Here is a 26707-nt window from a genome sequence, read left to right as displayed (position 1 = left end):
AAATAGGCGCAGCGAGGGAACGTCTACACGTCAAAGTAGCACACATCGAAATAGGGATGCCAGGCACAGCTGCAGACAGGGTCACAGGGCGGACTCAACAGCCAGCCGCTCCCTTAAAGGGCCCCTCCCAGACACAGTTGCACTAAACAACACAAGATACACAGAGCTGACAACTGGTTGCAGACCCTGTGCCTGCAGCATAGATCCCCAGCTGCCGCAGAAGCAGCCAGAAGCCCTGGGCTAAGGGCTGCTGCCCACGGTGACCATAGAGCCCCGCAGGGGCTGGAGAGAGAGCATCTCTCAACCCCCAGCTGATGGCCACCATGGAGGACCCAGCAATTTCGACGTTGCGGGACGCGGATCGTCTACACGGTCCCTACTTCGACGTTGAACGTCGAAGTAGGGCGCTATTCCTATCTCCTCATGAGGTTAGCGACTTCGACGTCTCGCCGCCTAACGTCGAAGTTAACTTCGAAATAGCGCCCGACGCGTGTAGACGCAACGGGCGCTATTTCGAAGTTGGTGCCGCTACTTCGAAGTAGCGTGCACGTGTAGACGCAGCTTCTGTGACCTATTCAGCATGACAACAGCACCCCCTTTGTCAGCTGGTTTGATTATGATGTCTGGGTTATTTTTGAGACTCTGGACAGCATGGTGTTCAGCATAGTTGAGATTATGTCTCATTTGGCATTGTTTGTGTATAATGTCAGCCTGAGCACTACTTAAGATACATTGATGACATCTTTATGATTTGGACCCATGGTACAGAGGCTCTAGAGGAATTCCACAGAGACTTTAACAATCGACACCCCACCATCAACTTATGCCTTGATTACAACATGCAAGAGATACATTTCCTGGACACTACAGTACTAATCAAGGATGGCCTGATCAGTACCACACTGTACCGAAAACCTACTGATCGCTATACTTATCTACACCCTTCTAGTTTCCATCCTGCACACGTGACTAGATCCATTGTTTACAGTCAAGCTCTTAGGTACAATTGCATTTGCTCTGATCCAACTGACAGAGACCAAAAACTACAAGAACTTTAATATTCATAAACCTGAATTACCCACCAAGAGAAGTAAAAAAACAAATTGACAGGGCCAGACGGATACCCAGAGACCAGCTACTCCAAGATCGGCCCAAAAAAGCCAAGAACAGAACACCACTGGTCACCACCTACAGCCCCCAACTCAGACCACTGCAACCCATTATTAAAGACCTACAACCTATCCTTAATCAGGATGCCACACTCCAGAAGGCCCTGGGTGACATGCCTGTTCTCTCCTACAGACAACCTCCCAACCTCATGAGGATCCTCACTAACAGCCACAGTCTATACTGCAGGAACACCAGTCCTGGAACCCTTCCCTGCAACAAAGCCCGCTGCCAGCTTTGTCCACATATCTTCTCTGGAAATACCATCACTGGACCTAACCAGGTTACTCACAGAATCACGGGCGCTTTCTCATACTCCTCTACTAACATCATATATGCCATCATGTGCCAACAATGCCCAGATGCTTTGCATATTGGACAGACTTCTAACTCCCTTAGACAAAGGGTCAATGGGCACAAAACAGACATCAAAACACTCCAGATCCACAAACCAGTTAGTCAACATTTCAATGTAATGGGGCATTCTGTCAATGACCTAAAGGTATATGTATTACTGAAAAGGAATTATCGCACTGTTTTGGAATGAGAAACAGCTGAGCTAGCTTTTATATTCAAATTCGGCACATTAACACATGGTTTAAATCGTTATGGGAACTTTCTGAGTCACTATAGGGGCTCGTCTGCATACTTGCCTCAATCTAATTCTTGACCTTCCCCCCCACCCCTCCACTCTCGGATTTGCTCACCTTGATTATCTTTTTCTGATTTGTCCTCCTTGCTTACTGTTTTTGGTTCTCTGTGCCTTAAATATTGAGTCTGGTCTGGTCTGGCTAGCTATGGCCTGAAGAAGTGGGTCTGTCCCACGAAAGCTCACCTAATAAACCATTTTGCTAGTCTTTAAAGCGCTACTTGACTGCTTTTTGTTTTGATAGTGTATAGACTAGCACGGCTTCCTCTTTGTTTCTTCTTCTAGTGTTTGCTCATGTCCATTCCATGTCGGTGACTCCAAAGCAGACATCCTTAGAGGTGGGATCAGAGTTCTACCCCTCCACTGAGCAGAGGACTGCCCTACCCTGAGTGGTGTCCTCCATTGCCTGATGGGTCAGTGCACAGTGGTTGGCAAAAATATGCACGGAGGTCCAAGTGACGGCCCTACAGATGCCCAAAATTGGGACCTGAGCCGCAAAAGCTGTCAAACAGCCCTGTACTCTCGTAGCACGGGGCATAAGCGGAAGGGCTGGAACCCCTGTCAGCCCAGAACACTCTAATACAGGACGTAAACCAGGAAAAGAGCCTCTGGGCTGATACCGGCTGAGCTTTCATCTGCTCTGCAATGGCTAAGAAGAGCTGGCCGGGGGGGAAGGGGGTACAGAGGCGGTGGGACTTATGAAATGGCGTGGTCCTTTCTACATCAAAGGCCAAGGCCATCCTCACATCTCATGTATGTCGAGCCGTACCCTGATGCATGGAGGTTTGGGTAAAAGACTGGCAACAAAATGTCCTGGAACATATGGAAGTTTTACAACACTTTGGGCAAGAAACAGAGCAAGGGTGCAATCTGACTTTGTCTTTAAAAAGAACAGTATAACACGAATTTGGGAGTGAGGACCCAGAGCTCAGAAACCCACCTGGCTGAGGTGATGGCCACCAATGGGGAGACCTTGTAGGACAGATTGAACAGAGAACATGTTGCTAGGAGTCAAAAGGTGGACCCACAAGCTTAGACAGCACCAGATTAAGATCCCACTGTGGAACAGGCTGACGCATGTGTGGGTAAAGCCTGTCCAGACCCTTTAGGAATATGTTAACCAACGGATCCTCAAGAAGCATCTTGTCCCAGGGTGGAAGGTGGAAATGGCTGCCATGTAGACCTTGACTGAGGAAGGGGACAGCCCTTGAATCCTTAGGTCTAAAAGGTAATCCAGAACCAGGGGGACCAGGGCAGTCATAGGGTATACCCCCTTTTCAGGAGACCAGGCCTGGAAACATTGACACTTGGCCTTATAGGTGACCCTCGTAGAAGGCTTCCTGCTTCCTAGCAGTACCTCCTGAACCTGGACTGAACACTGAAGTTCTGCACCTGTCAACCATGGAGCTTCCATGCTGTCAGGTACAGGGACTGCAGGCTCGGATGGCAGAGTCTGCCGAACACATGAGTAATCAGGTTGTGGACCAACAGAAGCACTACTGGCCTGTCGCATAACAGGCTTAGGAAAGTGGAGAACTCATTCTGCCTAGGCCACATGGGTGTGATGTGGATCAGTGATGCCTTGAACTCCCTCACTCTCAGGAGTACTTTATGCACCAGCAGGAAGGGGGGAAATGCATATAGCAGGCCCCTGGACAGGGAATGAGTAGCATGTCCTTTAGGGAGTCCCTGCCTAGAGCCATGGGGGAGCAAAACCCCATGCACTTCCTCTGTTGGTGTATGGCAGGCAGGTCCAAACGGGGAAATCCCCACCTACAGAAGACCTGCAAGGCCACATTCCCCCTGAAGGACCACCCATGGCCCAAGAAAAACCTGCTCAGGTGGTCAGTCAGCACACATTCTGGGTGCCAGGGAAGTAAGAAGCAATCAGGTGGATTTCCGCCCTGATTCAGCAGCCCCACAGATTAATGGCTTCCTGGCACAGTCCCTCCCTGTTGATGTAAGAGCCCACCAACACATTGTTGGATAGGATCAGAACTGACCTGCCTTGCAGACAGGGAAGGAAAGCCACGCAGGAGAGGCAGACTGCCCTCAGTACCCTGACACTAATATGCTGGGAGAGACTGCCCCCGACCTTGAGTCCACAAATCCCTGAGATGAGCGTCCCACCTGGTGTCAGACACATTGGTTGGCAGTGGTCTGGAGAATGGGATTCCCGCACACACCTGCTCCTCACGGGTTCACTAGCCCAGAGAACAGAGTACATGCTGGGGAATCATCACAACTCTGTCCCAAGCGTGGAAGGATGGTTTGAGAGCCCACAACAGCCACATCTGTAATGGGCACATGTGGAGCCTCGCATGCTGAATCACACAGGTGCATGCTGTGATCAGACCCAGAAGCACATGCAGGCTTGCCATAATCATAGGGAATGCCCGCATGCCCAGGACCATAGACCTGATCACCAGGAAGCGGGACCTGGGGAGGGAAGCTTTGGCTGCCAACAAGTCCAGGGTAGCTTCTGCAAACTCTATCACCTTAGTTGGGACCAGGGCAGATTTGGGCTCATTCCAGAGGAGGACCAGATCCTGGAAATGGCCCCTGGACAGAGCAATATGAGTCTGCACTTCAGCAGTGGAACATCTTCACAACAGTCAATTGTCCAGGGACAGAAACACCTGGACTTTTGAACTTGTGAAGGGCGTAGCAATGACCGCCATGCACTCTGTGAATACCCATGGGGGGCAGCTGACAGCCCAAAGCAGAGGACCATAAATTGATAATGTTCCCTGCCCACAACAAAGCACACAAACCACCAGTGTTGGTGTGTGACAGGCATTAGAAAATAAAAAACTCTTATGCTGAGGGCAGCATATCAGTCTACTGGAGCCAGAGAAAGAATGACAGATGCCAGGGTCACCATCTTGAACTTCCTCTTCGATATGAAGACATTTAGGTTCCAGAGATCGAGGATCGGATGGAAAACCCCTTCTTTTGCCTTAGGAACCAGGAAGTGACAGAATTAAAAAACTGTACCAACCACCCTCACAGGGACCAACTCCACTGCACCCAGGGTGAGGACCTAACCCACCTCCTCCCATTGGAGGTGCTCGTGAGAGGGGTCCCTGAAGAGGGACAGGGAAGGGGGATGGTGGAAAATGGATGGGAATAACATAGCCCCTTGTCACTGTGTCCAGGACCCAGGGGTCTGAATAATGGCCTCTCAGACCCAGTGGAAAGGGAACAAGAGATCCCGAAAAGGTAGGGGTGAGGCTGTCCCTAAGTGCACCCTTAAAATCCCTGGCAGGGCCATGAGGATTTGCCCAGTGGGCCTCTTCCTTGATCCTGGGATGAATGATGTTGTCTATGACTCCTATCCCCACCATTCCTGCTACGGCAGCAGAAGTACAGGTGCAGACCCTGGTGGGAGCATGCATGCTAGAGGAGAAGCGCTGCTGGGTGCTGGGCGTGCCCCACCCAATGCTGGGTCCAGGGCTGCTGTGGGAATGTGGGCCGAGATAGAGGCTGCCACTGGTGCTGAACTCTGGTTGGTGGCATGGTGCTTCCACGGAGCCAGTATCAAGCTATGCACCATTCTACTACTTCAGCAGTGCTGCCTTTGGCCACTGTCCTTTCCTGAGACTAGTACCAGAGGGGAAGCGGGGGACAGGTTGATAAGGTCCCTGGCCACCTCAAAGGCCTTGTGAGTGGATGGCACTGGGAGACTCCCTGACGGGCTGGACACCCTGCATGGGGTCTGTCTTTCGCCTGGCCGACTGGGTTTGGGCACACTGCCTTATGGTGCCACATGCCCCACTTGAGGACACATGGAGGACCCATACCAGTGAGGCCATCTGACACTATTAGGCTTCCTCTTCTTCTGGGGTGCCAGGGCCCACACGCTGCCAGGGAGGCGCGGGGAAGTCCTCGCCTCCCGTATTGAGGCCAATGCACTCTGCATCAACAGTGCCAGGTGCAGGGCAGACTACATAAGGAAAATCTTACAGTGCAACTCCTGCTCACGCTTGGTCTGCAGCTTGAAGGACATGCACATCTTACAGGCCTCTGACAAGTGAGCCTCACCCAGGCACTTAAGACAAGCCACATGAGGATAGCTGCAGGGCATGGGCCTCTGGCAACTTCTGCAGGGTTTGAAGCCCTGAGAGCCTGGCATGTGCACCGAGTGTGCAACACAAGAATCTTCTGGTCCTTAACTAAGAACTACTAACACTTAACAGGTACTTAACAGCTAAAGAACCTGAGATAAGAACTATATACACAACTGCTGAAGAACAGTTAAGGCAAGCAAGAGTATGCTCCAATGACTGTCACAGGCGGTAAGAAGGAACTGGAGAGGCATGAAGCTGGCAAGGGTATATATCGGCTGATATGCTCGCGCCAATCCAAGGGGCAGTTGGCTGGCTCAACAGGTACTGCTAGGGAAAAAAAATTTGACAACACATGCATGTTGTGAGTGCACACCTACATGGAAAGGACGTGAGCAAGCACTAAAAGAAGAACCAAAGTTCCTATCAGTTTCTATTATATTAGACAGGTTCAGGGTGGGTGAAGGGGGATACTAACTGCAGGAAAGAAAAGTGGGATCCGATCTGAAAAGTTTGCTCACCCCTGCTCTAGCATCCTCTTATATAACTCCTGGAGTTAAGTCGTTGCATGTCTTGAGGAAGCTGAAGATGCCCATCCTCCTCCTTGGATCTTCCCACCCCCAATACTGTTATTGTGGAATATCATACTTGGGCCACAATGATGGGTGCCAGGAGAAGTAGGGAGGGTACTCTCAAATGGGAGACATGCACTATTCCCTCTGGGCTCAAATCCCTCAAGCAACATCTTAGGTATATAGCCCATGGATGGATGTCTGCCACAGTCCTCTTTCAACATCAAAGATTTGAAGGAAATGGGGTGAAACCTTGGTGCTAAAGGAGATCATGATAAATGTGGGTCCACCCATGGCATCAGCAAGTTTGGTTCCTACTTGAGAACAGGGACAGAACAAGGTACCACAGTGTTCAGTACTAACCGAAGTCTCAGTACTGGGCACTAGGGTCGGAAAGCAATGATTAATCCAGTTCTGGGGGACAAAGATGTCACCTGGAGTCAAGACACAAGCTTTAAACAAACTGAGTTGTCTCCCTAAACCACATCACTAAAAGGGGCAGCTGGTCTGGCAGTGCTGACAGAAAAATGTATCATGCCAAATACCAATCCCAGCACTGGAAGAACAGTGGTCCTGCCCGTCAAAAAAATGCCAATCCAGTTCTTCCAAATACTGGATGGTTCCACTCCAGAGTATGAAGTCCCACTGACTCAGTACAGGATGGGGATTTCTGACTTTTCTTAGAGCACTTCAATCTGGAACCTGCCCTCTTATCCTTATGGGAACACTTGTGTCTCCCTTCCCCCATCTATCCTGGCTTTACTCTCCCAAGTCTCTTGGAACTGAAAGTATGGAACAATCTGGGACCAAAAAGTGGCACTACTCCTACCTTCATCAGGACAATGTAAAGGCATTGTTCTTTCCTTTGTGAACTCCTTCATAGGGTGCCTCACAGGTGGAACCCCTCAACTGTTTGGACCTATTCAAGAGTGTCCCACAGACATTGCACCTGAAAGAGATGTGTATTCTCTCCAAGCACTAGACAAGTGTGGTAGTCTGAGTAGGAAGGATTTGTGGCACTTGAAGCAGCTTTCAAAGCTAGAGATCCTTGGCTACTCTTCCACAACTACAGCACAAAAAAGCCCCCCAACTCAAACCACTGCAATGCATTATGAAAGACCTACAACCTATCCTTAATCAGAATGGCACACTCCAGAAGGCCCTAGGTGACAGGCCTGTTCTCTATTACAGACACCTCCCAACCTTATGAGGATTCTCACCAACAGCCACAGTCTATACTGCAGGAACACCAGTCCTGGGACTTTTCCTTGCAACAAAGCCTGCTGCCAGCTTTGTCCACATATCTATTCTGGAAATACCATTACTGGACCTAACCAGGTTACTCACAGAATCACAGGCACATTCTCATATTCCTCAACCAACATCATATATGCCATCATGTGCCAACAATGCCCAGATGCTTTGTATATTGGACAGACTTCAAACTCTCTCAGACAAAGAGATAATGGGCACAAAACAGACATCAAAACACTCCTGATCCACAAACCAGTTAGTCTACATTTTAATGGAGTGGGCCATTCTGTTAAGAGTCTGCGTCTTATTGAAGAAGAATTTTCACACTGCTTTGGAAAGAGAGACTGCTGAACTCTCTTTCATATTCAAATTCGACACATTAACAAGTGGTTTCAACTGGGATGCAAATTTTCCAGGACACTATGGCTACGTCTACACGTGAAGCCTACATCGAAGTAGCTTATTTCGATGTACCAACATCGAAATAGGCTATTTCGATGAATAACGTCTACACGTCCTCCAGGGCTGGCAACATCGATGTTCAACTTCGACATTGCGCAGCACCACATCGAAATAGGCGCAGCGAGGGAACGTCTACACGCCAAAGTAGCACACATCGAAATAAGGGTGCCAGGCACAGGTGCAGACAGGGTCACAGGGCGGACTCAACAGCAAGCCGCTCCCTTAAAGGGCCCCTCCCAGACACAGTTGCACTAAACAACACAAGATCCACAGAGCCGACAACTGGTTGCAGACCCTGTGCCTGCAGCATGGATCCCCAGCTGCAGCAGCAGCAGCCAGAAGCCCTGGGCTAAGGGTTGCTTCCCATGGTGACCATAGAGCCCCGCAGGGGCTGGAGAGAGCGCGTCTCTCAACCCCTCAGCTGATGGCCGCCATGGCGGACCCCGCTATTTCGAAGTTGTGGGACGCGCAATGACTACACGGTCCCTACTTCGACGTTGAATGTCGAAGTAGGGCGCTATCCCCATCTCCTGATGAGGATAGCGACTTTGACGTCTCGTCGCCTAACGTCGAAGTTAACTTCGAAATAGCGCCCGACGCATGTAGCTGTGACGGGCGTTATTTCGAAGTTAGTGCCGCTACTTCGAAGTAGCGTGCACGTGTAGACACGGCTTATAGGGGCTCTTTTGCATACTTGGCTTAATCTAATTCTTGTTTCCCTCTCCCCTGCCCCTCTGCCCTCTGATTTGCTCACCTTGATACTTTTTTTTTCTGATTAGCCAACCTTAATTACTGTTTTTGGTTCTCTATGCCTTAAATATTGAGTCTGTTCTGGTATGGCTATGATCTGAACAAGTGTATCTGTCCCCTGAAAGTTCACGTAATAAATTATTGTTAGTCTTTAAAGGGCTACTTTACTGCTTTTTTGTTTTGATAGTGTGTAGACTAGCATGGTTTTCTCTCTGTTACAAAAGAGCTGTGATTGTGATATGAGGTGATCTGGTTCTTCCTCCCCCAACATATGGTATCAAACAAAAGAGGTGCCAGAATACCCTGAGCTTCCAGCTTACATAATTTCAACACAGAATCGTACAGATTGAGTCAGCAGAAGCGCAGAGGAAGCTTTATACCAAGGATACCTGCTGTCGTGTCCTACCTCACTGCTATCTATAGATAGTGTTGGGTAGAGAAAATTACAGGTTTCTGTGAGCAAGTGCAAAGAGTTTGTAAGTTGTTATGTAATGTCTGTTAAATGTTGCAAGTGTGATACTCCGTCAGGTTGTGAGCTCCATATTTGGAAGAAGGACACGGGTAGAAAGCACCTGTCCACTGCAGTGAAAAAGTAAAGTGGAAGTTGTTAGTTGGCTTATGTGTCTGTTCTTTTAGTGTACTATCCAGCTCTGTACAGATAGCAGGTTCAGCAAACTTCACTGGTGTGATGCCCTGCTAAACGTTTAAGGCTTGAATGTCATTGCCCTAGTAACATTGTTCAGTCTGTCCAGAGTGGCTGTTCTTGATTATTATTAGCAGCAGATATTGCAGCCTGCTCCTTCAGCAAACTTCCACGTCCATGTTATTTGTAAACAAAGACCAAAGGAATGATTCAGTGGCAAATGCACTCGGCCTGGTTTATTGTTGTCATCACAGTGTCCTAGCACCCTTGGATCTTCGTTTACAGATATGGGGACACAAAAGAGTGCCCTCTTACAAGAAAAGGCAGGCAGCAGCAGGAATCTCTGTTGTTCCCTGGATTGCACATAGAACCAACGTGAAGTAACCCTACATTAATCGACTAACCCAAGTTAACATATACCACTTAACAAACCATAAGATCTGTTTTTCAACTACCTCTTCTTCCTGATATTACGGACAAAATATTCCTATTCGTTGTTTTGCCAAATCATTTTTATCTTGTACTAGATTAGGATAAATCTGTACTGGATAAAATATATTTATACAAATATCTAGTACCTAGGTACACTAACAAATCTACCAAGTCCTCAAGCTAATTAGTCAATTTCTGAATATTTATTTTAACACATGGCCTCATTGTGGTTCATGGCCTTTGATTCATGCCTCCACATTTTGTACAAGGCCCACCGCTCCAGGCTTTTCTCTCCACTATAGTAGTGTTCAAAAGGAACGCAAGGGATCGCTACAGTGCCCTGCCCCCTGTAACCAGGCACCCCTCCCCACCCCTCCCCGATTACTCACAGAAGCTGCCCTGTGCTGAAGCCAGGCTATGCACCACAGCGGGAGCCCACTGGAGCCAGAGAAGCTGCCTCCACCACCACATGCTTGTCCCACAACGTGGCGGGGCACGTCTGTGGAGCAGACAGATGGACGCCCCACATGTGCAGCTCTCCTGAGCCACCCTTCGCTGCCCTGTTCACCACATATAGTGAATGGGGATCATATTGGACACTGCTGCTCTCTTACATTAGTATGTGTGTTACAGGTGTCTTGGAACACCACCGAAGGAGGATATAATTAAAGTTGCAGGGGCATTTACCTTAACTATTTATTTACTGGTTTTCAGACATTTGAATTTTGCTGTACTTGATGTTCTGGAAGAAGATGAGCTAATTTTTGGACAATCTGAGTTTTGCGGTACCAAAATAATTTTCTTTTTTTAAATAAAAGGAGAAATGTTTGTTGGAGAAGTTATTAATCTTTTGAAATTGCAGTTCTCACCTAAGTTTGCAGTTGATACGCTACAGGGCACAGGTTATAAAAGATCTAGCTCTTATATAGTGCTTTTCATCAATAAATTTTAAAAACTTTTACATGACTATCCCCATTTTACAGATGGGAAACTGAAGTATGGAGCAGTGAAGTGACTTACCCAAGGTAACTCAGCAAGCTCGCAACAGAGCTGGGAACAGTCCCAGTCCAGTGGTCTTTTTAGAAGTTCACTTGTCTCCTATGTAATTCCTCAGTAACTCCTTCACTCCTCATAGAGAAATGGCCTTTCAAATCTTTGCAATGTTTAGCTGCTAAGGGGGCTAGTGAGAGGAATCTTGTCCAAGATCTATACCCAAAAAACTTGACAGATTTAGTAGACGGATGTTAAAATAACGTTCATTGTGTGACAAAACTGGCGATTCTCTCCGGCACCATTCCCCACAACAGGTATTTCCCCATGCAGTTTTCAGCTCCCCCTTCCTTTCACTTCCCATTAAGATGTTAGATGGCACTACAGAAGCCATTAACACCTAAGAAGCCAATCCTTGCTGTCTCCTGTCCTATACTGCCATGTATGCGTATTGCAGGCAACAGACTCTTAGAAAGTCACATACAGTCTTGATTATGTAGCCTGAATTACACACTGAATTGGGCCCCTTGCTCTAATTACCCACTCAGCAGGGCTGTTGGTCCTTTCTTCAGCCACACCTCCCAAGCCATGGCTCATGTCCACCCAGACAGCCCCACCTCTAAAAGGGGCCTCTCACTATCACACACTGGCCTACCTCCCAATCCACACAGGGGCCATTTCAGATGTTTGGACCTGTGTTACCTTTATTTCCTCTCTCTCATATTCCTGCTCACATGGACAGGTAAAAGGGTCTTAAATATTCCAATAAAAGCAAAATCTCTCAGATTCCAAACCAGATAATAAGCAGGGAGAGCATATCAGTCCCCTGAAGAGGGGTAGGATTCCACCAGATTCCAATATAGATGGAAATGAAAGAATTCAGGGTTCAGAGGGCTTTCCGCCCCCACCACCATGCTCAACTTCATCTTCTACCTTCACATTCTTTCACTCCTGAAGTCTTCTCTCCTCCTATTCTTCCCTAACTCCTATCCCCTTTCCTTTTAACTGAACTCCCCCACCCCTACTTATGACCCCTTCCTCTACTACCCCCAAATCCTTCAACCCAGACCCAAACCGCTCTTCCTTATTACCAACTGTTCTTGCATCCATCCTCCCTCCCCTCCCAGTATGCATTCACATGTGTAATTTATAAGTAATTTCAGAGCCTTCTGAATATTCTCCAGTACACTCAGATTACATTCCCTCAAAATAAACTCTTGACAGTTCATTCCATGACCTCTCCCCACAGTGGGTTTCAAACTTGCTAGAACCTGTGAGCTTAATGAAATGTTGGAGTAGGAGGTTACCAAAGGAGAAACTTCTTGCTCAAGTGGCCCCACACTGATAATTAGTCCTACTCCCCTAAACTCCCATGAGGCATAAAAAATTTAAAACATGCCATGCAAACATAGATTTTAGAGCACTAAAAATAATCATTCTTTTAACAGGAAGGACTTCTCAACCTCAGGTAGAGAGCTACCCTCCATTATAAAATTAGAGAGAGAGAAGGGAAGGGACGGTTTCCATCCTCTCACTAGCATAAGGGACATAGAGAGGCTATGACTAGCCTGTTTTTCTCAGTAAGATGCTCTCAGATGAAAGAGAACATAGCCCGATACAGCAACTCTGAAACCTGTGAAAACTGCTGTATTTATGTGGCATGGAAGTTGCTCCCTAGCACTTGAGAGTTTCAGACATGTGTCAAACTTACCTGTTCTCAGCACCTCACCCCAATCTCAGTGTGTTTTTGGTGCCTGCTCCAAATATTCCTTCTGTAACCTCCCCACACAGAGTGGAAGGGATTCGCCAGATTCTGGCCATATTCAGGTGAAGAGGCTCATAAGCTACTAGAAAGGCACTTACCCTGGGAACCTAGCTTAAGGAGGGTGAAGTTGGTGAGGGTCACAATAAATGGCAGTGCCCACACAGAACCTCGGACACATGGTGGGGCACGGAACAGGACTCAGACATTCCCCAGGACCAGAAGCCAAAGGTCTCATCCTAAATAGGGGAGTTGGAACTGCTCCACCTGGCTCAAAAAGGATCAGGAAAGGACGGGGCCACAAAACACACACATAAATGGCCTCAGAGGGGATTGTGGGGTTAAGAGGTACACTATACTCATCCTCCCACCCCAGTGTTCCATTACTCCCTCCCTTTTTCTCTCTCTATTGCCTGATCCTCCAATCTCTCTTCTCTTATTCCTCCTTCCATCATGCTATCACCCCAGCAAGCATTTGCTCTTGTAGGTTATTTTCTTTTTTCTAAAGCTTCACTGCCTTCAGATGTTTCATTATACCGAGATTATATTTCCCTAAAACAAAATTCCACCTTGGACAAAGGAAGATAGGAGCAATGTGCTTTTTCCTTCATTTTAAAAATTCTGCCTGAATTGGATGAGAACTCATTGCTTAGCACGGTGCTCAGATTCAGTTACACTCTATACCCTTGGAGCCACCTAAATCCTGTGTGAGAGGAAAGAAAAAAGAAGAAAATGTTACTCATCTTGTGCAATGACTGAGGTTCTTTGAGATGTACCTGTGGCGGCTCCACTTTAGATGTCTGAGCACCTGTAGTTGGAGACTTTTAATAGTCATGCTCTTGGAAGGCTGCAAACACAGGACAGCCAGCACATACCGCTCAGAACTGTTCTCCTGCATGCACAGCCAACTGTCCCCTCAGTTCCTTCTCTGCTACAGAGGATCAAGGACCACTCTGGACCAGAAGGGAGGAGGGTAGGTAGTGGAACACCCAGAGGGACAACCATCTCCAAGAACCTCAGTTACTGCACAAGGTGAGTAACCTTCCCTTCTTTGAGGTGTATCCCTGTGCACACTCCAGTTTAGGCAACTATGGACAAGCATCCAAGCTCAGAGGATGGATTCTGGAGTCCATGACTGAACAACAAACAGCGAGTGTCTGAACTCAGAATCAGAGGCTGAATATTTCTCTAGTGCATAACGCTCGGTCAAAGTGTGGACTGAGGCCCAGGTAGCTGCTCTACAAATATTAACTAGGGGGACATTTTTCAAAAAGGCCATTGATATGGCCATTACTCTAGTGGAACGCAAGTGTAAAGGTGCAGGGGGGTCTTGGTTAGCTATGTGGTAGGAGAGTCTGATGCACTCAGAAATCCACCTGGACAGTCCCTGCTTAGAGAGAGTCTGATTCGGTGACCTTTCTGTAGAGGAAATGAAGAGCCTTGGAGACTTACAAAATGCTTTAGTTCTGTCTATATAAAATGCAACAGCCCTGTGCACCTCCAGAATATGCAGAGAGACCTCTCTCTAGCATCTGTGTGGGGCTTTGGGAAGAGGAGAGATAAGGATTCATTGCAGCAGAAGAAGGAAAGTAATTTAGGGAGGAATTTTGGATGTGCTCAGATCACTTTTGTTCTTGCAGAAAATTGGTGGCAGGGTTCCTCCTCCCTTTGAGGGCTCCCAACTTCCTCACCTACTTCTTGCTGAAGTGATGGCCACTGAAAAGACTATCTTAATTGACAAGTGTAGTAAAGAAGAAATGGCTAAAGGTTCAAATGGCTTGCCAATGTGTGCTCATAGCACCAAGTCAAGGCTGCTGATGGGTACTGGGGATTTGATGGGGAGAAATGTATTATGAATTTCTTTAACAAAATGTTTGATGCTGGAGTGAGCAAAAATAGAGTATCCATCAATAGTTACATGGAAGGTAATGACTGATGCCAGGTGAACTTTAAAAGATCTAAGGGGAAGGCCAGCCTTTCTAAGAAAAAAAGATATTTCAGTTTCAAGGGAAATAGGTCAGTAGAAGGTAATGTACTAAGGTCTCGACACCATCTGGAAAAACAATTCCATCTGTTCGTGTATGTCTTTCTTGTAGATGATCACAACCACTTCAGAAAAATTTCCTGTAGAGGAGCAGAACATGTTTTCAATTGTGTTAACCAACAAGGAGACACACTAGACGATGCAGGATTTATATGTGAGATGATATAAGGACATGCTGAAGGCACACATGAAATAGTGCAGGCTTGGTGTCAACACCTGGAAGAACCTTGCTCAGGACCACCCCCAGTGGAAAGCGGTAATCCATGATGGGGTGGCACAATTTGAAAGGTCTCCCCATGCAGACAAGGAGGGGCAGAGGAGAAGAGTGGCAAAAACTGCCCTGTGCCTCCTTCGACAGCTACCAACACCTGCCCCTTCAGTTATAAGGCCTGCACTTCTAGAATCAAGCTTGTCACCCACCAACGGACTGACAAATAGGAGGGTGACATGAAGACATCCTATTCATTATCAAGTGACCACAAAGAGAAAGATGTGAGGTGGCAGAATCATCCCTCATCTTGTGGGAGAAGATAAGGAATGGGGGGGAAAATACCACAGCGCTCTTGTGACCATGTGGAGAAGGTAGGGGAATCAGGTCTGCTTGGGCCAATTGGGTGCTACCAGGATGATTATGGCCTTATCTTGCATGACCTTCTAGAGTTTGTGATGGGGGATCAGCAATGAGGAGAAGGTGTACAGTAATGGTGCATTCCATTTAATGGCAAAATTGTTCCTGAGCAAGTGTTGGCTCAGACCCACTTTGGATCAGTATTGTGGGCATTTGGTATTGCTACTGGTTGTGAACAGATCTATTGGAGGATATTCACACTTCTTGAATAAATAAGGTCTTTTTTTTATCGACTTCCCATTCGTAATTTCGAGAAAATTTCCTGCTGAGAGTGCCCGCTCTGATATTGTCTATGCCTGGTATGTTGCTACCAGGTCTAGTTTCTGAGGAATGCACCATTCCCATAGTTGAACCGCTTCTTTGTGTGGTGTGTAAGGACAGGATCTGTCTTGACAGCTGATGTAATACAGGGGTCAGCAACCACGGGCACACATGCTGATTTTCACTGGTATGCGAGGTGGGAGCTCAGCCCCACCCATTCTTCCCCATATAGCTGTGAGCTTGCTCAGAGCTATCCCACTTGCAGATTAACAAAAGATCAGCTAATGCTACTTACCACTACCTATAAAGCTCTGCAACTTTATTCATTTATTAATGAAGCTGTTATAGGTAGGACTATGTCACTTTAAAAAGTATCACCGGCAGTCAAATTGTACAGAGAGGCCTAGAAGTCAAATTTCAGCACTCCGCCTTGGAAAGGTTGCTGACCCCGATTGTTGTAAGATTGTAAGAATCTCAACTATCCTCCTGCAGATGAGGGGGCAAAAATAGTGACATGGACAGGCCATAGCTCCAGGAGATTTATATGACATTTGGAATCCTCAAAAGGCATGGGTGCCTGAACAGTGTGATGACCCAAGAGAGCCCCCCAGCTCATGAGAAATGTGTCCATAATAATCATTGCAGTCAGTAGGTTGCACTGGAAGGGGATGCCACTGCAGATATTGGCTGTGCTTGTCCACCAGGGCAGGGACATTTTGATTTTGTTTGGCATAGTCAAAAGTCTATTGATGTGATGGTAGTAAAGTCTGTACACTGACCTTAGCCATGCTTATAATGGCCCCCATATGAAGTTGCATGTGTCGGATCACACACGTGGCTGCTGACATGTAACAGAGTTTGACTGTTATCTGTGGGCTGTGTTATGCTGTTGAGATGAGGTCTGCAAGTGCAAGGAACCATTTGTGGCACAGAGGACACCAGTAAAGCTCCAGTAAAGCTCTTGGCACTAATGCTGTGCATGGCTTTGCATGGCACTGCAGCTTTCAGCTCCAAGAAAGTCTCTGGCAGGGCTGCAAACTACTAAAGCAATGGTTCCAAAAAGCTTTCTGCCACCACTTCCTGACTCACCACACATAGACCCAGAGCCATCAAATTGGTAAACAGGTTGCTTTGGTCTCCCACAAAAGTAGGTGGTACCAGCTGCTGCTATTTCACCCTGGCACTGTCCTTAGATTTACTCTCAGAGGCTGACGTAGTCCAGGAACAGCTTTGTGCCGCTTGTTAAAAGTAGAGCAATAAAAATGATTAAAAGTATAAAAAATTAGACGTATGAGGAAAGACTGAAAAAAAATTGGTTTGTTTAGTCTGGAGGAGAGAAAACTGAAGGGTGACATGATTACAGCCTTCAAGTATGTAACAGGTTATTATAAAGATGAGGATAATGAATAATTTTCCTTCGCCACCAAGCATAGGATGAGAGGTAATGGGCTCTAACTGCAGCAAGGGAGATTTAGGGCAACGTATGACCCGTGGGTGGCTTGAAGCACAAAGCTGACAGAGGCTGCTTTAAGTGACTTCCTGCTCCATGCAGCTCTCTGCTCTGGAGGCCGGGAGGGAGGTAGGGAGATGTTTTGCACACAGCTCCCACCCGTTTCAAAGTATCTCAGCTCCCACTGGCCAGCTTACGATTTCCAGCTAATCTGACCTGAGAGCTTTTGCTGGAAGGTAGAGAAACAGGTGAAGTCTCACTCTCCCTACAGTATCTGGAGCAGAGTGTCACATGGAGCAGGGAACAGTTTTGAGCAGCTTGGGGCTGCAGCAGGCAGGGAGCCTGTCTCAGTGCCCTGCTGGGCTGCTGGCTGGGAGTTGCCCAGGTAGTCTCCCAGCCAAAGCCTACCTCTGGTACACCAGACCCTCCCTTCCCCGACACTCTTCTGCCCACTTGCCCCACATAACCCTAATCCTCTGCCCCCAACTTTCCCCCACATCCAAAATTCTCTGCCCCTTCTCTTGCACCCATAGCTGCTCCCAGACCCTGCATGCACTTCAATCCCCTGCCCTGGGTCACAACCCAAACCCCTGCATCCCAGACTCCTGCACCAGGGTCACATCTGCCTCCATCACACAAACTTCCCCCCAGGCCCCACAGACACTCCTGCACACCAATCTCTTAACCTAAACTCCCTTCTGCACCCAACCTCCATCCCAGACCCCGCACTTGCTCAATTAACATTGTGGAAGATTTTGGCCCTTGACCATTTTTCAAATTCTTGGAGTGGCTCCCCCTCATCAAAAATTACTGCCCATACCTGGGTTAGACATCAGGGAAAACTTATTAACAAGAATGGGTAGTTAAACTCTGGAACATATTACCTAGTGAGATTGTGGGAACTCCCTTACTGGAGGTATTTTACAGGTTAGACAAGCACCAACCAGGGACCTGACTTACTTGACTAAGACCCTTGTGTGGAAACCATCTTGTATAGAAGCCATTTCACATCCCTTACTTCTGCACGTACACAAGAGCCTGTACTTTCCTTGACCTGTTTGGAAATAGCAGGGAGGATGAGCTCTATGGAATGCGTTAATGGACTGTTTGGAGTTAAGGCTCCAGCTCCCTGGTACTTGTTTCTCTTTGCTGATAACGGTTTCTCTTTGAGAAGTGATTTACGATTCTCTACCTAATTGCCTCTGACACTGGGCTTTGTTTGTGTAAGGGTATAAAATACCACAGTTAGCTGCATCAAGCAGCCTTGCTGGACCTGGTTTTACTAGTGTCCAGTTTGGCTCATCTGTTGCCTTATTGAATTCAATAATGCGGAATGTTAGCCGCCTAAACAGAGAAGTCTTTTGCTTCAACACTTGTACTCTGGGTGAACCACAGGTCATCTACAAGTCTCCTCCACTTCACCCTGTCTTGGGACAAAACTTTTAACTGACCCCAAGATCATCCCAGTTGTTGTCCTCCAATCTCAGTAGGTCTTCTCCATGTTGTCCGAGGTCTTCTTCTGCGTTTTCCTTACAGGTTCCATTTGAGAGCTTGATGAACTGCGATTGATGATGGTTTTCTGAGAGTGCAGCCTAGACATCCCCACTTTCTTCTCTTGATTTGAATGTCAAGTGGTTTTTGTCCTGCTCTGTTGCAAAGCTCCTCTTTGCTGACCAAATCTTACCATTTGATGTGAAGGATATACCTCAGGCATCTGTTTGTGAATGTCCATAGCTTGTGATGTGAAGACCTTTTACTGTGCTAGGTCTCGCATCAAGAGGTGGTCTAGATAATTCTTTATCCTGCCTCAGCGCAGGGGATTGGACTAGATAACCTACTGAGATTCCTTCCAGCTATACATTTCTGTGATTTTATGTAGAGGTGGTTTTCCAAATAGTTAGGCTCACTCTCTCTCTCTCTGCATGTAAATTCTTGGAGTAAACCATTAGGCATGTGTGCTTTAGCATGCCTAACTGGAGAAACAATCTTTTTCCAAGGAACATTTTTTATTTTGTTTTCCCCAAAAGGATGGTGATTATCAAGCACTCTGTTGGGATAACTGTTGAGAGTTTTGAGTACTTGGTGCAATGATCTGAACCCTGATTTAATCTCTATTTGTAGGAAAAAAAACACTGTTAATTTTTAGAATGTGTTGATTTTTAAACACACTTTTTTTCCTCTAGGTGCTCTCTCTCTCTGGAACCCATTGTCAGATGACCTCAAATTTGAGTCACTGACTGTACCTGAACCTCTTCCAGGTGTACTGAATTTCAAGACAATCTCATTAATTATGGATTTTAAAACAGAGAATAAATAGGCTTTAAACAAAAAGCTGATCTTAACCTTAACTATTGTATACAGTGAAAACGTCACTCTGCTATAACATGATAGAAATTTTTAAAACTGTTTATGAAGAGGAACTGAAGCTCCACTCAAGGCCAACAATGGAAGAAAGAACGTTGACAACAGCAGTCTAGAAGTTCTCTTTATCTTGAGTGAGGAGTAGGAGAGTAAGGGCACACATGCTGACCAGGTAGACCCTGCTAGGGAAAAATCTTCGGACTTGGAACACATATGCACCCTGAAGTAGCAGTACACAGGGACAATCGCTTAAAAAAGGGAAAAAATTCAGACTCTTTCTTACCACTTACATCCAACTACAACAAGCGTACACATTTGAAAACAGTTTGGTGAATAAAAGTTAGCAACTAAGTTAACTAAGAGATGGGTCAAAGTCACACATCTAGTTCAACAAGTTTTTCTTCAAGTCCCACTTCAAAGGGAAAAAACAGGAGTAGCATCTTACTTTGAGTAACTAACCTGTCACATAGGGTTCCAGAGCTTTAGGAACCAAACTTCTTGCAATTTTTAGGTCCTCTGCTGAACAGCTTCCAGATTCTAGGCCACAAGCCATTCCCATGCGCTTTAGTACTTCTATATCATCATGAATTTCAAAAGTATTGTCAAAATTAAATAGATATTCAAACCTGGAGATGAGAAATTCAATCAGCTTGTATTACTTGCACTAATTTTCCCAAAACATTTCCAAAAGAAAGTGTGGTACTTCAAGAAAAAGAAAACACAATCATTACAACATATATAGTTTTAATATTTTTCAATGTCTCATAATCCCTACCTTTCACTATGTAAGACACGAACAATAAAAATGTTGCATATCACGCAAGCCATTAACAGGCTTAATAGGAAGGAGACTTAGCTAGACACCCATAAGACAAGAATGACCATTATGGGTCAAACTAATAGTCCATCTAGTTCAGTATCCTGTCTTCCAATAGTGGCCAATGCCAGATATTTAAAAGAGAACAAACAGAACAGGGCAATCATCAAATGATCCATATGCCCTGTCATCCAGTCACAACATCTCCAAGTTGGAGGCTTCGGAATATCTAGAGCAAGAAGCTGTATCCTATCCGATGATCATCCTCACTAATGCCCATTAACAGACCTATCACCTATTAACTTATCTAATTCTTTTTAAAATCCACTTATAATTTTGGTCTTCAAAATATTCGCTGACAATGAGTTCCATAGACTGACTGTGTGTTATACAAAGTAGTTCCTCCTTTTAAACGTCATGCCTATTAGCATCGAGTGGCACCAATACTTGTGTTTTGTGAAGGGGTAAATAACATATCCCTATTCACTTTCTCCACATCATTCATGATTTTATGGAACATTATCATCTCCCTCTTTTAGTTTTTTCCAAGCTGAACAGTTACAGCCTTATTAATCTCTTCATATGGAAGCTGTTACACATCCTTTATAATTTTTGTTGCCCTGTTCTGTACCTTTTCAGTTTCTCATAGATCTTATTTGACATGAGATCAGGTGACCAGATCTGCACACAGTATTCAGGATACAGATACAGCACAGATTTATATTTTCTCTCTCTTTCCAAATGGCTCCTGACATTGTTCCTTTTTCTTTTTTTTTTTTTTTGACTGCTACTGCAGACTGAGCTGATGTTTTCTGAGAGCCACACATATGACCCCAAGATTTATTTGGGGCATGTAAGAATTAATTTGGACTAGCAAGTACATTTGGGATTATGTTTTCCAATATGCGTGACTTTGTATTTATCAACATTGAATTTCATCTGCCACTTAGTTATCCAGTCACTGTTCTGTGAGATCCCCTTGCAATTTGCTTTGGAGTTAGCTATCTTGAGTAATTTTAAATCACCTGCAAACTCTGCCACCTCATCATTTACCTTTCTTGCTCAAATCATTTACAAAATATGCTGAACAGCAAAGGTACCAGTACAGATCCTTGAGGTACTCTTATCTACCTCTCTGCACTGTGATCCTCATCCCTCTTATTCTGTAACTATTTAGTTTCCTTGAGAACCTTTGGTAAGGGATCTTGTCACAGGCATTTGAAACCCTAAGTACATTATTCCCACAGGTCATCCGTGTCCACATATTTGTTAACCTCCCTCAAAGAACTCTAATATGTTTGTGAGGCATCAGCTGTGCCTACACTACAAAAATAACTTTGAAGTTAATTACTTCAAAGTGCAACTTTGAAGTAAGGCACTACTCCGTTGCCGGGACTGGAGTAAGAACTCTGAAGTTGGGAAAATGCGCATAGACTCTCTTCTGGCTACTTCAATGTTGTGCCTAACTTCGAAGTTAGTTCCTAGTGTAGCTGCACCCATGGTTTCCCATTATAAAAGCCATGCCAATTCGTCCCCCAACAAACTATATTTACCCACTGTTCTTTATCACAGTTTCCTTTCCACCAATTTTCCTAAAACTGAAGTTAGGCTTACTGGCCTGCGATCCAGTATCACCTCTGGAGTCTTTATTTTAAAAACTGGCATCACAATAGTTATCCTCAAGATATCTGGCACAGAAATTGATTTTAATGATAGGTTACATACCATCATTAGTAGGTCTACAATTTCATATCTGAGTTCCTTCAGAACTCTTGTGTGAATGCCACCTAGTCCTTGTTACTTACTACTCTTTACTGTATCAGTTTGTTTTACTGACAGTTCCTCAGATTTGTCACCTAATAAGAATGCCTGATGTAAGAATCATCCTTACATCCTCTGCAATGAATATGTAAAGAAATCAGTTATCTCCTCCGCACTGGCATTATCTTCCATGAGCACTTTGACCGTCCCCTGGCCCCAAATACCTTTAGCACCTTTCTGCTTCTGAAGATGTACTTAAAAATTCACAAACAACCTACTTGTCATTTGAAATACTACAATCGATCACAGTCTTCTTGCTGGTGTTCACAATGATAAATGGAAGATGTATGACAGAATTGGAAGGTGGTGGTCGATTTGCCTGCTGTTCTGTTTGACGATTTCGCTGAACTAGGTTCTTGAAGGCAATTTGCTGTAAAAAGTAATATTGGCTTACACAACTACACATTCAAGAACTATTCCTTTTTTTATTAATTTCTTATTAAAATGAAAATATTTGTTGTGTCTCTGAAGAAACTAAAGCAGACTAGTGAATCTAATCTGTTAATTTGACAGTCACCTTTTTTCAAAGCTTGTAAATTACTGGAATCTGACTTTTGGAATTAGCCAATTAACAAAAATATTTTCATATAAAATAACCAGATATTTATCATGTAAATAATATTCCTAATTTCTTTAATATTACTAAACATGGAACACGAGAAAAGGAAACCAGAAATCAATGCTAGGGGTCACTGAAAAATAAGCCATTTTCCTTCCAACTCACACTAGCATCCAGTGACATCAGCATTTGTGGCAATACAGTCAGTTTCCTTTCTTGCTTAAAGTTACATCTATGCTACAAACCAGAAGCATTGCTGAATACACCTACCAGCAATAGCTGCAACTGTTAAGTTCACACAAGGACAAACCATGTTCAGCATGCTCTCAAAGTTTAATTTATAAAGGTGTGAAATTATTATGTGCTTAAAAAATGTGTAACACTGTAAAAGTTTGGGGAAAACTGAAGGTTTTAACTACTACTGAGGGGGAGGTGTGGCTTCTGACAAAGTAGGCGAAGTGGTGGTAACATTTCTTTTAAGAAAAGTTGGTTTGAAGTGGCAATTCCTGACACACCAGACCCCGTTCCATCTCTTTCCTGCCAACCACAATGTTTCAAGTAGTTACTCACCTTGTGAAGTAATAATGGTTCTTCAAGATGCACGTCCCTACGAGTAGTCCACTGCAGTTGTGCTTGTGCACCTGCACTGTTCACTTTGGCAAACTTCAGGAGCAGCCCCCATTATGCCTGAATGTGTGATGTCTCTCTCCGTCTTTGCCAGGAAGCTAGTCAGTGCACGTATACTAAATATCCTCAGGTCTTTGTCTACTGCAGAGTCACTGACAACAACTCTTAAGTAGAGGGGAGAAGGGTGGGTTGTGGAACACTCATAAGAACACAAGTCCCAAAGACCTATTGTTAATGTATAAAGTGAGTAATTTCTTCTTTGAATAACATCCATATGGGTATTCCACAATAGGTGACTCCTGAACAGTATCACTTCTGTAGGGCTGGAATTTCAAAGTGGGGTCAGTTACACATTACAGCACTGTGCAGACAAAGATTGTGTCAACAGGTGGAGTCCCCAGGGATTACATAATGTGCTGTGAAAATGTGGGCTGATGCCGAAGTCACCACTCTACAGATCTCTGACACAGGAACAATCTTGAATATGACTACAGATAAGGATATTAACATTATGAAGTATGCATGATCAGTATTTGAGATGTTATAATATGAATTTGGCAACAGTGTCTTTGGACACACTTTTTTTCTGCCATGGTGAGAAGAAACTTGGGGGGCTTCTTGAAAATCTTCATCTTGTCCAGGCAGACAACTAAGGCTATCCTGACATCTAGAGCCTCTGTGTAATATAGTCTTTGTATGGTCTTGATGAGGCTTGGGGTAGAAAGGTGAAAGATGAATCAACTGGCTCATGTAAAATAGGGATGTTACTTTAGTAATGAATTTTGGACATAGCTTAAGCATAACTTTGTCCTGAAAGAATACCACGAGGCAGAAATGTACCATAAGAGCAGGTGAGGACAAGAGCATTGCTCAAGCAGTGTTGTCCTATCCCTGCTCTGGAACAGTGGCAGGGGCATTTCTTGCTCAAGTAAATGATGAACAAGTCTGTGACTGGTGTCATTCCCCACTGTCCCACCCCCATACCTGAAGTATTTACTGGGTCTAGCCAGGAGGAACTTTTTAGTGGAGCACTTACTCTCGTCCCTTGGTGCCAATGTCTTGGTATCTATGCCCATCAGCTCCATGGGCATGTCAATGGTGTATGCTGCTGTCAGTTTTTGTGATCTCTGAGTACCAAAGTAGGAAGGTGTTGGTGCCAAAGACGGCCACAAGCAATCCCTCATACCCTTGCATCTGACAAAACGGGTCTTTGCCCTTGTAGGCTTATGCTCCAAAATACCTGTTAGTCTACAAGGTGCCACAGGACTTCTTATTGTCCTCATAGTGGGTATGTCACAGCTCACTATGAGAAGTAAAAAAACTCTACAGCTTTACAAGAGACCAATTAGCTACAGAAATGTACATAGAAAGTAATGGTCTTTGTGGGACTATGAATAGCTCTGTTTCTAGCCAAGGGCAGTTGAGAAGAAACAGAGGACATGAGCCTGCATGCACGTACTAGCCTCATGGCACAGAATGAGGAAAGGTAGCAGATGTATAAGACTAATGGACACTGCTGTGAAAGTTCTCCAATCAACAGTGCAGAGAAACAACCACACCTATACTGGAGAACCCATGGGAACACTTCTCAAAGAAGAACGTTAGCTAGGTCTTTCTGCTAAAGCGATCAGCAATTAAAGAGTTAAAACTGGCTTTTAGATTCACCTTTTAATTATACTTCAGAGTTAGTTCACTGAGAGCATGTCTACATTTACTGCAGTGTCAATCTCCCACTGGGGGGATGGTAGAGAAAGTCAACTTAAGAGACACCAATTCCAGCGACACTATTCTCGTAGCTGGAGTGGAGGATCTCAGGTTGACTTTCTCACCTTAAGTAGTCTTGCCCTGAGACGAACAGGGGTGTAGCTCACATCTTTTACAGCTAATATTTCAGCATGGAACCGGTCCACATATAGAAAGTTATTTTTTCAAACATAAGGACTCAAACATTTTCTAGTGTAATATAGTCTGCAAACAAATTTGGTGGCTGGACTGTGTTCTCAGGTCAGAGAAAGAATCACAGAAAACAAATGCTAGTATGCAATGCAAATGAAATATTCAAATCTGTGAACGGCTATAAAACTTTTAAAAAATAAACATTACAAAATCTGAGATTTGACTTGAATGTCAAAATTCAAAGAATAAAAGTACAGGTTATAACATCATTATCTTAGTTTAAATTCACGTGAAGGTGCCACTGAATTTAACAAAGAATACTGGGTCTTCTCAACTTTTCCTACAACACAATAATCTTGGCTACAGTACTAAATTCTGATTGTGTGCATGCATATCCTTCAATCTCCTGATAGATTTTTGTTTTTAACATGTGTAAGAAAACTGGTATACAAATATAAGTTACCTTGCCCTACTGACAAGAGTACCTTGACTGTACCTGTAGAATAAGTTCTTGTAGCTGAGACTGTTTTTGCTTTATTCTTTCAAGTCTTCTTTGTATCTCCACCTTCAGAAAGAAAAGGGATTTTACTTTAACATTATTTTACATTCAAACATATTTTATGATGAAAACATTTGGCATTAAAAATACCTAGAGATGCCATCCACTGAATTTTAATAATCATAGTTTTATATTGATTGTTAATCCATGATCTCAAAAACCAAAATGTTTTACCCACCTCTAAATTCTGACATTCCTGAGCCGAGTTAGTAGGCAGACCAATCCATTTGATTTCTTTTTTCTCTTTAGAGATAATGTTCATAGCCATCAGGACATTTAAGGCATCATAGACACGTCGTCTAATGTTCTTCTGGTCATAAGCCTGCTACAGACATAATGCATTAATCAAAAACATACTTTTGAGGAAAATGTTTGAAAATGTGTTACAGTAGATCAGTAAACTCAGTGACTCAATTTTTTCATTTAGCATAAGGAAAAACAAAAAACACATCTTTTCCCCCTTCATGTGTCATGTAACCCAAAAACATACTTACTGAGTCATTTGGTGAAATATGATTATCAGTGGTACTGAACTCTGCAACCAACTCATCTGCCACCTCATTGTATGAGGTGGTTCCTTTTCTCTGTACCTTCTCACAAACTTTCATAGAGAAGTGTCGCAAACCCTTTCCATTCTTCTCTCCTTTTTTGTTGCGCTTCCTAGAAAATATGTTTTAAAATAACCTATCAATATTACAGTTTTCTGGTTTACCAGTTAAACATGCAGTGTTCTCAATAATAACCCTCACAAATTTTAATCAGCAAGGAGGGCATGTATTCCTAAAACAGGACAATAAAATGTTATTTGCCTGAATGTGGATATGATTACATTTACAACTAATTCTTGGCATTAACATGAATACGAAACCCATTGAGCTAAGTTCATCTCACTTCAACGACTAGTTTCAAAACCAGGAACGAATTTGGAACATTACA

The 26707-nt window shown here is 44.6% G+C and overlaps 1 protein-coding gene across 4 annotated transcripts in view; it reads right to left on the bottom strand.

Moving 5' to 3' along the window:
- TFDP1 (transcription factor Dp-1) overlaps positions 1-26707 on the bottom strand; it is a 137604-nt gene that overhangs the window by 15887 nt on the left and 95010 nt on the right. For 3 of the 4 annotated variants that reach the window (XM_074990869.1, XM_074990860.1, XM_074990888.1), the window contains 5 exons: positions 26266-26431; positions 25950-26096; positions 25709-25777; positions 22349-22500; positions 19952-20118 (listed from right to left, as the gene is read on the bottom strand). In XM_074990869.1, coding sequence (XP_074846970.1) covers positions 19952-20118; positions 22349-22500; positions 25709-25777; positions 25950-26096; positions 26266-26431 — 701 coding nt within the window. The remainder of the gene's footprint in view (positions 1-19951; positions 20119-22348; positions 22501-25708; positions 25778-25949; positions 26097-26265; positions 26432-26707) is intronic. The other variant, XM_074990879.1, reaches the window with a different exon arrangement.

This window comes from Carettochelys insculpta, chromosome 1 (genome assembly GCF_033958435.1).
Source record: "Carettochelys insculpta isolate YL-2023 chromosome 1, ASM3395843v1, whole genome shotgun sequence".
NCBI classification, from domain to species: Eukaryota; Metazoa; Chordata; order Testudines; family Carettochelyidae; genus Carettochelys; species Carettochelys insculpta.
The sequence above is the reverse complement of the archived record's forward strand: the minus strand, read 5'-3'. Positions and strand labels throughout refer to the sequence as shown.